Genomic DNA, 15,418 nt, shown 5'->3' on the forward strand with positions numbered 1-15,418 from the left:
GGGAAAAGTATTTAAAATAGAGTACAAAATACTCAAAACTGAAAGTAATTTGAGTAGAGTACTAAATACTCTAAGAAGTATTTAAGTTACTCTTTAAAGTACTTTAGTATTAGCAGTAAGTGAAACGCGTATTCTGAACGTGGCCTTACAAATGAAAGGAATAAACTTCATCAGCCATGCATATCTTTCATTTGCAACGTCTTGGTGTCAAGTAATGCTTGGTGAACTTTGGTGAACCCAAATAAAGGTTGTTGATATGTTCTGACCCAAAACTTCGTAATCCCTCCTGTATGTCAGTTCGGGTCTTTCAACCTCTGGCACGTGTTTATTGCTTTGATAACCAAGGAAATAAATGCCGGGATTATCTTGTACCTAATCCCCTGGTACCTGGCAATATGAATAGGAACGGTTTTCGGACGAAGTTGGCTATTGACAAGCAAGGCCAGGCTTGGGACCAGCCTATTGTACAAGAGGATAAATGACAGAATCGCGAATTCCCGAAAAAAAGAAAAAAAAAGAAAAAGGGGGTTAAATTCCAGTGAGCTGAAAATCTCGGCACGGCGGGAAGCGTGCTGGATATGGCTTGACGAGGAAGGAAAGTTTTGAGTACTGAGTAGCAAATACCGAAAAAAGTATTTTAAATTCATTAAAAATACTTGTCGCAAAAAGTATTGTGTAGAGTACCAAAATACCGGAAAAAGTATTTAAAATACTGTATTTTGAGTACGTACTCAAGATACGTACAAGTCTGGCCAAGACGCGACATTCTTTGCTCCACGCCGCCTGTCAGACGCGTTGCTCTATGCGCTTGAAATTTCGCTCATAGGTGTCCCTGCATGTCCGCTGTATTGCACGAGTTGAGAAAATCCCAGAGTGCTTAGCGCCGCTTTGAACTGTGGGAGTTTACCAATACGAAGGAAACTGGTGTCCTCAAAACTGTTTCGATTTCTCCCCTACCGGTCCATTGTCCACGACGTGTCAAAGTCGAAATGTGAGGGATTATTCTTCGTTCCCAGGATGCAATGCGTGCGCAAAGAGCACTGGGATTTTCAGAACTCGTCTATTGTCCGGGTTGGTGTATCCATTGAAGAGGAATCAATCCATCAGAAATCAGTTACTTCTGCCGCGAGTGTGGAGACCCGCCAAAGAGGAGTAATTTTCTGGAGTCCTTTTTCTTAGTGATTAATGATGTGGAAGAACATTAAGCTAGGAACAACAACTATTCACAGACAAATAATTACTGGTACTGCCTAGTGCGTGGACGTCCGTTATTTCGTCTGCTTGGCCCCATCCAGCTCGCTCTCTTCGCCTCTCTTCATTCTGAAAGGGGCTCATTACTTCATTCACCTCCAGCAATGGGGTAGAGTATCGCCATTATCCAGAAATAAAGTTGTGCCTTGCGGATGCAATCGCGATTCAATTCGCTCAAATCAGATTGTTACTTCATTACCGAGCTTTAATAATTTATAATTGAGAGTAAATTTACTGGCGAGCTTTATTCCCACGCATATCGTAGAGAAAGGACATTTGCGAGCGAATAGTTCATCTATACATTATTGTAACGTATTATTGTGCACGACCAAAGCGCCAAAACCGAACAGAGTTCCTTCTAATAATAACCCCTAACGAATGAAGAAGAAGAATGAATTCTTCTAGTTCTGTTGACCAATGGCTAGCGCGAGCCAAAACAACAGCGGAGATGGCCAATGTTGACAGAAATCGTCGCAGACTCCCCATGCAGGCATTCTTAGGATTACTCCCTGGCCCCGGGGATCTTTTTACCGCTACAAGAGCAGCAGCAATTTCGCCGCATACTGCGGAATCGACCGCTTTGACGCCCAGCAAATGTCTCTCGAAAGGCACACAAAAAGCAAAGCTTTCACTCCGTACTTTAAGACCCACAGCTAACGAAGCTTCGGAACAAGTTTCTCGCATTATTCTTCAAGGCCCACATTAATGGTCTTGCTGTGTAATCATTTTTTTGCGTATGCGTACACTTCAGCAGTGTGCGTCCGTCGACAGAAAATTAAAACGCAGTCGAAGCTTAACGTGGGACTCTCCGATGTGCAAGAGACTAGGCACGTTGTCTCGGTGATGTAGCGCAAACAGAAAGGGAACCACACCACCGAAAATACAAAAATGTACTTGAAATGTATTCACACTCTCCTATGTCCATCTTTTTTCTACCGTTGTTGGATCAGAGCGTAAGCAACAACTACGAGCGTCTCCGCGAACATTCCATTCAAAAAGAATATATTCCGCTAAACGGACCGTTCCACGAGAGACTCGATACTTACGAATTTTAAATTCTCTAAACTTGTCTCTGTAACCTTAAGTTTAAATTTAAAATAAAACGTATTTATACGTACATTTCGCGTTATTTACTTTTCACGATTTTGAAATTAAATCGAAAACTTTACATTTATAAACTACTTATCTTTCTTTGTAGACTCCGTGAGCGTAAAACGAAATTCCTGACGAATGAATCAAGTGAGTGGTTTCCCGTCGTGACAGATTCAGCGGGAGGTCGCGAAAGAAACGGCTCGGCAACTCGAGCGAATCATCTCCTTAGACCACACTCTTATGCACACGTCACGAAAAAGCTCTTGGTCGCTCACTTGAGTGAATAGGAAAGAGCCATTCCTCCCGGCATGTGTTTGCGATGGTTCACTCTGGCTATATTATATTTCAGGCAGTGAAATCCAAAAGTTTGGTTTCATGGGTCGTAGCTGAGTTAGGGAAGCACGGAATCAAGTGAGTGCAGCGAGGGGAAACAATATGGATGTGGGTTACTCCGTAACACTAAAAGCTAACGTAAACGAATGGAACAAAAGAATAAGAAATAGTTGACCGAACTCAAGAAAGTGAAATGAATACGTTTCGCGTGAGAAGTTGCGGCAAAGTGTACGTATACTCGTAATACAATAGTGGCTTTGAGCAGGGTATACAGCAGGGCCTTGCATATGGTGGTAACCGCCTTCCGTGTCTACCGCACATTGTGAGTCATGCACGCTGCCGTTGGAGCTTCCTTATCTCTATTACCGGAAATCATGTCCGGTATGAAACTGGGGTAATGGCTGTATACAGGGGAAGTGACACCTTTTTGCTTTCCTTTCATGCGTTTGGAGATGACAATGTCCTGCACAATAATCTGAATACGAGTACACGGTGAGAATTGAGAACGTTCAGTTAGAAGCCTCAGCCATCATTGTTCCTCGAGAGACTCATAATAACATTGGGCTAGTTGGTATACATACGACATCGTGGAATGGTTACAAAAGACAAGGACGAAGGATGGGGACAACACCGGTGTTGGCGCCGCGCTGATGGTGCTGCTTTTTGGGATATCGCTTCGAACAATTGCGTCTGCGTCCTTGACACACTTTAGACGATACGATGAAAGTGGCATTTTTCAGAGTTTATCTAGTTATGAAAGACTCCGACACGGTGCGCATGTCGATTAGAAGGGCCCAAGCAGACCCATGGCCAGGACCTCGCTCCTACCCCGTAGAATAGAGCTCTGCACGGGAAGACTGCATCGAAAAAGGGCCCGGCAAGGTGGCCCAGTGAGTAGAGCCCGGCCTGGCATCTCCAGCTGTGACTTACGCCTTTCGAGCGCTAGCCAAACAAATACTAGAACTGGCGGTTTAACACGGCAAGTCCAGAAGGGACGCACGCAGGTAGAGGTCGGATTTGTTGTGGACAAACTCTTGCTTCGAATCGATACCCCTCTCACCATGCTTTGCGAGCCTGATTGTGAAAGATGTGAAGAGTCATGAGCAATGTCAAGTGACCTTGAGAAGGTTCCCGTCCTTTGTTTGTGTTTGCAGATATATGCGCAGGAATGGCGCAAGCACGTGATCATCTAAATTATTAATCCTGCACTGTATGGAATTAGCTGCGTGGCCCTCACGGAGACGGAGACATGTTTGTCGGCCCAGAGCAAAGCAGCAAAGCTCGACGTACAATGCCTTTTCTTCCTTTTTACGATCATCTTATTCCGTGACCTTGGTGTTGCGCACGTCTCCCAAATGGAAGGGAAGGTGGCCAGCTCTTCTAACCTAGCTGTTCACATCCCTACTTTCCTGTACAGTGCATGCCTCTATGTGCACTCATTTGTGCAAATATACAGAAACATACCGTGTGCATTGCAAGACGTTCAAAGCGTGAGCAAGAGGGAAAAATATGGCGCCCACGTGCCCAGTGGCAAGCGTATAAATACAAGAAGAGTAACCAAGTGTGATCACGTTGGGTGCTTTCAAAATTAAGACGTCGCTAGCGTGACGTACGTTCATAGCGCCCCATCAAGTATCTCATTACCGGGTGGTAACGGTATACGGAAACAGTACCGGAAACGCAATGGACTGGCCGGTACCGGAAACGGTAACGAAAATAGTTACTGTTCTCTGATCCTAGGCAGGTGGAGCAGCATGATCCACCGCTGGTACCGCAGGTGACGTCATGCAGTTCACACTTTTGGAGCCTCTATTCGTACATTGTCATATCGTACATGGTCACGTCAATACGACATCTTCGTACTTTTCTCTGGCGGTGACAAAATCAAAATGGTGCCCACTCCAACCATTTGTAGAAATAAAAATGTTGAAAATATGCGTTCTCTCTGGTTTCAGTTCCTGTACACAATCATGATGGTGACCGGAACGTTTCATGTGCACACAGTCCAAGATGACCCCGGTGAGTACCAGCAGGATGATGTGAGAGTGGAAGCTGTCTTTTCAGAGTTACGTTTGGAGGGGAAAATTTCTCCCGGCAAAGATTTCAGCGCGCGTCACAAATATCGAGGCTTATCAGACATTTTCAGTAAAAGCCCGAGCCTTCTGCCTGGCTGAGCAGAATTGTATGCACAGGCTAAGTTTGTTGATATATTTAAAGGGACTATCGCATCCGGAAACGCATGTATGACACGGCACCGCTTCAGTCTACTTGACCTAGTTTCTTCCGAAAACAGCTTACATATTAAACGAAAGAGTTAAAGATACGCGCTCCTCCATCTGCAACTATATAAGGAAGCCTCATGATGAAGTAAGCCAGACACACGAATAGGAGAGCTCATCTATTTCTCGTTCGCATCGCAATATACTAAGTGAAAAGTCATCGGACTTTCCCTTATCAATGTGAGTTCTGATGCGACCATGTCGCGTGGAACACTGGCTGGAAGAACACGTCCGACGTGACGTTTCACGAGCGGATCGCAAACTCTCCGGTCCCGTTTCCCACACTCGAAGAAAAAAAGACCAAATTTTCTACTCAAACCTATTTTATCTTTTGGGTATAACTGCAGAGTAGAAACCGTCGTTCTACCAGCTTGGGTAGGAAATTGTACCTTTTTTCCTTAGAGTGATTGGACTTGTCCGCGCACCTAACACAGGTTGGTCTTGCCAGAGTGACGTTTTCTCCTACTTCCAGATATAGGAAATTCCGGCATACACATCCGTCATTCCACTAATTTGCGCGTCAGTGATGGAGTGAAACGGATGTTTGCTTTGGGCACTTGAAATATACTTGCTCCGAAAGAAGCTCCTCTCTCTGAGGAGTCGTCTGTTCTGCTTTGCGTGTTACTTACTATTTAGAAAAATTTCCCCTTGGACGTAAATTCATAAAGGGAGGCGTTGATTCTCAATCCAGTTGTTGTTCTGTCATGTTTCTTTCTTTTTTTCTCCCACTCCCGATCGCGGCTTAAATGCCGTCGACGTCTGCCTCTGTGTCCGCTACGACCATCTAATAAGACTCCAATTAATCGAGTTGAACATTTTCCCGCAACAAACACTCTTTCCCTAGTAATTACTCGCATAATGTTTGTGGCGTGTTATCTCGGCGGTTCAGTAAAGAGTTCCGACCCAATTATTTTCTCACAGTCCGCCGATTTGGAAGGTTATAATTTAAAGTTTTATCTCCGACGTCGCGGTCCTTGCGAGACAGTATCCTGAAATGTGCTTCAAACAGGAAACTTATCGACCGGTTTAAAGGGGGGGGGGGGGAATCTCAACCAAATTCTGGTTGCAAGATTTTAGTCCGATCAAAACGAACGTAAATTTATTACGTAGCGAAACCGTTAGAAAGTTGAAGGGCAACTTTTTCTTCTTTCAGTACTGCTCACATTTTCACTGCTGATGGTGTTTTTGGCCGGCGCTTGTGTCCTATCGTCTGTCGCCTTGCTTATTGGATTATGGACGGTAAGCCGGCTTCTTTATGGGTAGGGATTACAACGTGTCACTGACTTGGTCTTTACGGCGACATCGTTGCCTTTTGGTAAAGGCTTTCTCCAGCCTATTACTACGCTATCTATCATAATTAGACAAAAAGAAAGCAGCTTAGTGTCAACCGGCAACACGTTGATGTAAGTGCCCAATTGCGGAAGATTCGCCAAGAAAATGACCACAGAGAGAGACCACACAATCGTCGCTTTGGTCGGAGAAAACTTCCCTTCGATGTCAGAGCAGGAATCGACGTCCAAAGTTTCTCAGTCCAGCTAGGTTTTCTCATACACGATGTTCTATTAAAACATTCCTGTACCGCGAGGCGTTTTCTGCTCGCCTAGTTAATCAGTCCTGGGGTAATCGAAGAAGCTATTTTCGAGCCCCACCAATAAATCCCACTTGAGTGATCAGCTCTTGAGACAAAATTGAGGCAATATGTTGATACCAGCATCGGTGGATTCCTTCGTCCTGTACGTTAAAGTTTTCAAGTTAACACTATACTCAGTGTCCAGAAATAAAGCCCGATGAATAACGGAATAAAAGATAGAGTTTAGCGAAAGAGAAATGCCTTAAAAAAGAGGCCTTTCTTTCCAGGACAATCGAGCCCTGTTGCTTCCTTGGTTGGTATCCATATCGCTCAACACACTACTGGACGTCGTTGTACTCTTTTACCTGACGGCTGAATCGGTAAGATGCGTTTCTGTGTCACGGCCATGCTGGGATAATTTCTCATCGAAATGATTTCTGTTGCGCGAAGCGGGCACACATTCGCGGCAACATTAGCAATGCCTATGTTGCATGTAAACGCCTGTAAAGCAGCTCCAAGTGCTTGTCAGATAAAGTTTCTCATTCCAACTTAGCCTCGCGAGTGTTAAATTTTGCTAGACGTTCTTGGGTGCCCTTAAAATGGGCGAAAATTACGGGTTTTATAGTATAACACTCCCTCCCCATCGTCAAAGTACATTGTTTGGTTCACTCATGCCAACTGGAAACGACTAGCATGTGTTAAAAAGACCACAGAAGCGGGATCTCCATTCTTCATATAACCATTTACCAAATATCGGACCAAACCAAGTAACGAAATTGCAGGCCCCCATTCAAATAAATAACGAATAACTAACTGAATAAATAAATTCAAATAAATAACGAAGCTGTCCTCGCTTGCAGGGTAGACCTACCAAACTATTCTTTTTAAAATTACCGATGAGCAAATTAGAATGCTGCGAGCGAGCTGGTGTACCGTAGAAAGAGGTAACATTTTCTTGAGTTTGAGGAACACACAATACAAAGAGGACAACACAATAATCAGTCTTGTGTTGTCCTCTTCGTATTGTGTGTTCCTTAAACTCAAGGAAATGTTACCTCTTTCTAACATTCTAAAAATCCAAAATTATCGAATATCGGCACCTGCAAATGTTTCTGAATAAGCTATGCCGAACATTTTGAGAGCCGCATTTTCAGCCTGCAGTTTATTTAGATGACAGAGAACAAAGTCGTCCCTTGTAGCACTAATACACATGCGTTAATACAAAACACCTAAAGCAGCGATTGCCAAGGACGCGCCATGATGGAAAGAGGGCTCCCTCGAGCTAGGCTGGGTTTAGACACAACACGGTGCTAGCATTCTTGGCTCACATCTTCCAAACGCATGATGACGTAGTTATCCTTTGTTCTCGACAGGACTTCAATCCCTTTATCGCAGTCCTTTTCGTCACGGATATTTTCATCGCCGTTCTCAATGTGAGTTCACCAAAGCGTTAGTGCAGTCTTTGCTTATATCAGCGCCTTTTGCAGGTCTACTGCTTTCTGTGCGTCTCATCACAGTATGAGGAGTACAGGTGTGGCCGCACCGTACATCTCCATGGAGAGGTAAGCAATCGAAAACATTCCCCATAAAAACTTTGCAAAATTAAAATATCCTCCCGAGGTGCACCCCAAATCGAATATGTAGAAACGATCTGTCGTAAAAGCGACGTCAAGAGACCCCAAGTTTTCAAAGTGAAAGCTCCTCTCACACGGCAACTCATGACCGTGATAAGTGAGCCGAAAATTCCAGGATCTTTACCATAGTGGGATGTCCGTCCAAAGAAAAACCACTCTGAATGTGTTCTCCTCTTTCAGTTTCCAGATCCACTGAAGCAGATGTCGTGCAAGAATCGTTACTCGACCAGACCATCGGTGTTCATCGCTGATGATCTGGGATCATCTTCCATCACAAAGCTCAGTGCCAGCACCCAGCGAAGATCATCCGGTAACACATTCAAACTGTACAAAGGAAGAAAAGGTTCTCCATATGTGAAAAGTCAAATAGTGATAAGTGCAACAGAGACACGAACACGACGACTACATTTACGTAGTAGTAGATCTCTCTTAGCATTGAACACTGTTTCAAATTGCCACTGCTGTTGACCACTGCCGTTTTAATGGAACACCAGTGTGTAGGCCTTTTTGTAAGGTAACAAGGTTCGCAAAGTTGATTTTTGCCCGAATCATACGAATACACGTGCCAGCAAGTGAAACATATCGTTATCGGCATTCATGCTAGAGTGGGTCATTTATGTAAAGCAGGACCAAACCTTGTGGAAGAGACCAATTTGTGCTGCTTCTCTTAACTGGGTGTTTGCTGGAGCTATGTTGTGACTTCACTGATCGCCTGCAGCTCCATTTCTTGTAAAGGTGGTGTAGGTGATATCCACAGAAAAGTCTTTATCACGACTCACTCTTTAGTGAATGACACTTTTTCGATTTGGGTTTTTGAGTTCAGGTTTAGAAGCGGTCTCTGATGCCGCTTTCTTTAGGAAAAACAAAGGGGGATTTTTCCGCCTTCCTTTGAAATTTAGAGCAGGGCCATTTACCTAGCAGCTTAGAAAAACTGAAGGGGGCGCGAGTGGAGCTTGTTTAGAGCAGCTTCCCGTCTTTCTCGGTGCTGCTTGAAGGCTGGGCATTGGATGATCACGTGGAGAGTATCTTTCCGTGTCTTACATGTTGCGCATATAGTGGCAACGCTGATCTCCTTATTCGGTAAAGAGTCGCCTGAGCGTAAAGTTGTCCCAAGCGAATTCTGTGGACGGCTGTTTGGATAGACCTATGTTTATTTCTGCCACTGAGTGATACCATTTGGTTCTGGATCGATGTGAGGTTCCTCTTCCACTGGTGTACCGATTCTTGTGCTGATACTAACCTATACATACTGCAGAGTGAAAAGAGTGCTCGCCTTGAGTACTGTACAGTACATCGATCGTACCCCATCCAGCATTAACGGAAATTCTAGCTGGGAGCACAGGAAACAACAGTTGCGCGCGTAAAAAAGAACTTGCATAGTAGCTTGTACCTTGAAAAATAGTGGCTGACGTTATGAAATTTCGATGCAGCCATGAGTGGTTGTCGGTTGACCCCTATCCGAGAAGAACTCCAACAGAGCGGAGCCCACCTTCTCCATAGTCTCGGCTCAATGGGAAGTGGACAGAATCTTTCTCACATCTATATCGTCCCTAGCAAGGCTGACAGCCCACAGGGATCCGATGATTCCGCCGAGGACATTGGAAACAATGCGTGACAGTAAGTATATCTCACTTCGTTTCGAGCTTCTTCTTGCGGCCTGAAAACTTTCCATGATAGTCCTTATGCTATGCCTTGTTGAACGGTGCCAAGAGAGGAAAGGGACGACCAGGTATATAGGATGGTTCTGCACAACATTTCGCGGAACTTGTACTTTGAGCAAAAGATTGCCATTCATGTCCGATTCGTTAGAAGAGTAGCCGCCCGGCCAGGAAGGGTTAAAAGATTCAAAGCTTCTTTTCAGACACCATTACAGATTAAATCATCACAAACACTTCCTGCGACATGAAATTGTTAGCTAATTGGAATTTTAGTGAGGGTTGCACGCTGTTTTCTTTAAAAATGCAAAATATATATTAAAAAGTGGGATAATACGTGACTCGAATCCAATTACACGTTTTAAAAATTCCAGGTGAAATTCACAAAATATATACGTAAAATTCAACGTTAACAAATACGCGCTATAGATTCTCAACTATGACGGCGGCCTGAAACGCATCGATTACTTAATTTGCGGACAGATAATGCTAATCGATAAACACGACTCGCGAAGAAGGCAACCAATGTATTATTTTTTTTCTCCTCCTGGAGCTTTTGACGAATAACATTAACCGTTATTGACCGTTTTAGCAAATGCTGTGTAACTTTGAAATCCTCTTGCTTTCAGACACCTTTTTTTCCTGGGCAAACAAAAGAGGTGAAGCTCATCTGATTAACGAACGAGAGAGAGACGTCTTCCAATTAGGGAGTAACTCTAAGAGGTTAAGTAAAATGGGAACCTATATAACTGAAAGGAGATGATCATAAAACGAAGGCCAAAGTAAAGAGGCTGGTCAAATCAAGTCAAATGAAATCCTTTATTGCGGGTACAAGGTACAATGACAGCAACGGGGACCCCGTAGGAGAGCTATAGAGGAGGGGCTCGATCTTTGCTCTCAAAGTAGCCGATGTAACGCCATTCACTGTTTAAAAATTTAGATACTCGGGGCATACAATCTACTTTTAGCTGATTTAATTAATTAATTAATTAATTTAACAAAGCGGGCCAAAGCCTCATCGGGAAGACGTCAATCACGTGCACATGAAAACCGAAAGCAAACAACTGCCGTCCAACCTGAAATGCCTCCCACTGACACCTCCTTGAAAGACTATGATGAAGAACTTAAGAAATGGTACGTGCCATAATTGTCTCTACAGAGTTATGGATCTCTTTTATTATTGTAGAAGGGAGTCCAAGCAATCAAGGCGGAGGCCAGGGAACTACAATGGCTGCTGGATTCCTCGTCACCTTCAGCCCAAGCAGCTGCTACATTATGTCCCACACCACATCCTTTCTTCTCGGAGTGACCGTCATTTAACTTTAATCCGCAGCCAATTACAATTCTATTCGCTTTCGTCACTGTCAATAGCATTTCTATTCCGAACAAAACGTGCTAAAACTGTGACGTCACCGTTAAACTGAAACGCTTCAGTGGATGAAGCATTGCTCAATAATATCTTGAGCGGACTGTCCCTGAAAAGTCGTCAGGTTTGTTGTGCCCAAATATGGTGGCGGAACATTCTATTTATTTCACATAGACGAGCAAGGAGATTAGTGCTGTCTGGCCATTGTGAAAAGCATGGTTACTCTCCTGGAGGAGTAACCTAACAGTGAGCACCGCCGTGAGTGTCCGAGGCCTACTTCGTGGATTGCAATGAAATATGTAGAGGGCCTTTCAGATCTTGGTTCATCGCATCACCTTTCTCTATAGTGTATTCATGGGCTCTGTACCTGTGACGTCGTCATCTTTGTTCTTGATAAGGCCGTCGTCCTGACCAGGGCTATTTCCATCTCGGCGAGGTGGTATTTTGAGGGACTTTTTTGTGAAGGCTTTAGGAGGATGACAAATCCCCACGCCTCTTTTAAAACAGAAAAAAAAAAGTGGTAAGCACACGATGGTCATGGTGGAGAGAGAGACAAGTTCTCTCATGTTCTTGATGGTTGCTCAAAAGATCCCATTCTTACATCTGCTGACTAATAACTGATAGGGAACTATCACTCTATGTTTTTGGCGTACCGCAGTTAATGCGTGTCTCAGCCCAAGCAGCACAATGTACTGAAAGTCGAGTGCAATAGGGGTGGACGGGTAGGTGAACGGCCTTGAACAGACTCGTGAATCAAGAGAACACTGATAAGACGCATACCGTCCACCCCTATTGCACTCGACTTTCAGTACATTGTGCTGCTTGGGAGTTGGTCCTTTTGCCAAAAGGACGCTCGTTTCCTCTGCGCATCCCCTCATCAGCACATTCTTTTGGTTTTCACGTTAAGGGATATTTTATTTTCTTTGCTACGCCATTACCATGCTCATCCAACGAAATGTTGCGGCAATAAAAACTCGTATATTATTATTTATCGTATATTATTACCTTCTTCCACCCACACTGTCTCACAACAGTACTTTCTTACGCAAGCGTCTCAACATATAACGCGATGGCAATTGATGTAGTGACGCTGGAACACATAGACAGGACAAGTGCATACAAAGCCTCGAGTGCCTAAGAAATTAATCATGAAAGATGGGAGTCACTGAAAAGGTTAGCCAGCTTTAGGACACGAGCCCACGTCTTCTGGATTACCGGTCCAGGGCTCTTACCATGGGCGTACCGAGAGGGGGGCTCCTTGGAACTCCAAGGTCGATTGTGAAAATAGTGCGCTCTTTAGTGATAGGTCGTAATGATTATTCTCAGATGTCATATGATAAGAGGAACCTGTGAACACCCACAGCCTACAGAAGATGATGTGGTAGGGGGTGGAGGTTTGCACTTAACACACCTCCAGAGCGACTTCCAAGGGTGCGTCCTACAGCTGGCTAAACTTTTCAGTGAATTCAAGCCTTCGTTCTATATAGCAGGTACACAGGTGAGATTGTAGCATGCAGTGCAAGCTATTCGATGCACGTCCCGATACGCCGTCTACTTACACAGGCTGGTTCGGTTGGATGCCATCCCTGGTGGATTCCGAGAAAAGATCACCTGGGCAGTGATAAGCCTATGATATGCCTTCTCTATACTGGCGCTTCCTTTGGGATCCCTCACGAAACTGCATCATTCGACAAGTGCCGTACAAAAAGTGAAACGGCTACGACAACGCCTCGATTTGGTCTCTCATGTCCGAATGGGTCGGACTGCCCTGCCATGGGAGGCGTTACGATGCTGCGATCTTCACGCGATGCCAGCAACACGGAAGCGAACCTACGTCCGATCTGAGAGATAACGCTGCAATAAGCAGTTTAAAAGTAAGACATCCAATAATTAAATTTCTCAAAATTCCCCCTTTCACGCCGCTTTCATTTTCGCCGCGGCATTTTACCCGCAGTGACACTAAATCGCAAAAATGAGAGCCTCCTAGAAATCAGCTATCGTTCGAGTAAATACTGCAATGGTACAATGTGTGTGGAAGTGCACGGGATAAGTGGCTCGTCGTCGCCACACCAGAGTCAGTTGATTACATACAACCCGAAGCGTTTATTCTGGGCGTCAGAGCTACAATGTTTTCACCGAGGGTGAACAGCGGCCGCGCACCAGAGGGTTATTCTCTCCTTTTGTATGGAACCCTTCGTGCAGTTCCATCGGACAGGAAATTCTTTTTCGGCATAAGATTAGGGAGATTGCTGCAAATGCGTGTCTTCCTTGCTCAGTTTCGTCATAGTGCGTTCAAATTGTCTCGCCGATTTAAAGACACTGCAATGGCGTGTTCCAGTCACCACATGCACTGACGAGAGATGCCCGGAAACTGCATAGAAGAGCTTATTCTCACCCACGAAGGCGGATGTAAGCTTTGGAGAAGGGAAATGTTGTCCCTACACGGGGCTAAGACCTGACCAATAAGTAGGGACTTCCTTCCGTCAGAAGCTGTCTCTGGAACGCCATTGTTGGAAGGCATTTTCATCATGGAAGTCGCGCATTTCTTTACGACAAAGCGTCATAGCGTCTTACCACAAACTTGAGGCCCACAGGAGGGTTTCCTGTGAGGGCGGCGTTCCCAATCGACATGCTCGTTTATTTTGCGAACGTTCTCGGCACCAAGCTGTTTTATCGATGTCCGCTTCTGATGGGTTCATGAGGATGTCCATGTGAGAGGAATTGAATTATGTCCCCAGACCATTAAGTACCTTGTATTGCCTATGTATAATGTACATAAGCAGTATCGTTATCGACATGAGCACAAAAGACGACGCATTCCGTGGCAGTCATGCTACACCATCACAGCAGCAGTAGTCCAGGGCTGACCATAGCACTGGACACAAGCGATTGTCAACTGGAGAAAACATGCGTCAAGGCACGTGGTCAGCACCTCCTCGTCCAAATGAGCCGTCGTCTTACGAAAGGAAACATTCTTTGGAAAACACTGACGATTCACCGCCTCCCTGAGTACGTCGACACCGAACGAGCCTACTACAACGTCTCCCAAAACAAGGTGCTGGTTCATATCCCCGCGAAAAACGAAGAGGCGCCCAAAAATTATCGTCACGTACGTTCCCGTACTAACGGCATCGAAGCCGATCGCTGCATCCTGGTTCCGCAAAAGTCCACCATCAAAAGCGAACCTGTGAACGCTGAAAAACGTCCGAGGCCTCCCATATCCGACTTTGGAGACGTCATTGACACTGATGGCAAGCAAATACCGAAGAAAGAGATCCTCCGAGCTCCTCTCTGTCTCTTCAGCGTCAACGCACCTTGCTGGTTCTTGCTTTTAGGGGCATTTTCTCACGCTCGTTGCATGCAGTCAAACGTAGGCTGTAATCTGGTCTACGCACAGATGGGGTTCACGCGACGCAGTGGGCCAGTATGGCTCATCGTCTTGACGACTTTTTTTCTGTTGGATCACAAGTCGGCGAGGAGACACCTCAATCGCCGCTCAGTGCGTTTGCGCACACTTTGCGTAAACTCGCTCTTTCTGACACTCAGGTCGACCACGATGTGCTTGTTGTATTATACGGTCGTCGCACGAATTAATGCGTGGGAATGTTCGGCCAAGTCACTCTCTCTCTGGCGTAGGCCACAGCCCCTCTTGCCATTAATGTGGTAATAGCATTACGTGTCCCACCAATAGACATAGCTCACAAATAGCTCAAATGGACAGTAATGGCTTCGTGTTGGACGTGTTTCTTTCTCTGTTTTCTTTTTTGTTCCCCCACAGTTCGAGCACACCATACTTCCTTGGAACAGCATCCCTAGGTGAAAAACTACGAGCACACTGCAGCCACCGCGCGACTATACGAAACGCAACTGCCATTCTGAAGACTAAATTAAACCCCCGGGGACGCTAGCCAACCTCGTTTATTGTACGTGTTCTATCACATACGGAATCAACGTATCGGTCCAAAGCATCCAGCTAGGCAGGCGATATTGCGATCACGTACAACGTCGTACAAACTCGTTCATTTGTTGCAAATATATAGGACCACTTTGAGAAAGAAATCGTGAAGCCAACACATCGCCATGTCAAAATTGGAGACATTCGTCTCGTTCAACTCCTATCCGATGGCGTCACGATATTGTCTTTTGAGGCGAAAAATAAATGAACCACGGTCGTCCACAATCTCTTCTATAAGTACGAGTCGATGCTCTTGAGCAGACGGCTACTTGGTTTGTCGTCA

At 45.1% G+C, this 15,418-nt stretch overlaps 1 protein-coding gene across 2 annotated transcripts in view; it reads left to right on the forward strand.

The window, feature by feature from the left end:
* LOC135395071 (uncharacterized) overlaps nt 1-11,820 on the forward strand; it is a 40,921-nt gene extending 29,101 nt beyond the window's left edge. Inside the window, exons 2-9 of one of the 2 annotated variants that reach the window (XM_064626269.1) lie at nt 4,632-4,695; nt 6,109-6,194; nt 6,813-6,905; nt 7,899-7,958; nt 8,013-8,087; nt 8,340-8,469; nt 9,590-9,776; nt 11,001-11,820. In XM_064626269.1, coding sequence (XP_064482339.1) covers nt 4,632-4,695; nt 6,109-6,194; nt 6,813-6,905; nt 7,899-7,958; nt 8,013-8,087; nt 8,340-8,469; nt 9,590-9,774 — 693 coding nt within the window. In that variant the 3' untranslated portion in view covers nt 9,775-9,776; nt 11,001-11,820. Of the gene's footprint in view, nt 1-4,631; nt 4,696-6,108; nt 6,195-6,812; nt 6,906-7,898; nt 7,959-8,012; nt 8,088-8,339; nt 8,470-8,765; nt 8,895-9,589; nt 9,777-11,000 lie in introns of those variants that run through there. The other variant, XR_010422991.1, reaches the window with a different exon arrangement.
* Nucleotides 11,821-15,418: the final 3,598 nt, after the last annotated feature.

The sequence above is a fragment of the Ornithodoros turicata genome, chromosome 5 (genome assembly GCF_037126465.1).
Source record: "Ornithodoros turicata isolate Travis chromosome 5, ASM3712646v1, whole genome shotgun sequence".
Classification (NCBI taxonomy): Eukaryota; Metazoa; Arthropoda; class Arachnida; order Ixodida; family Argasidae; genus Ornithodoros; species Ornithodoros turicata.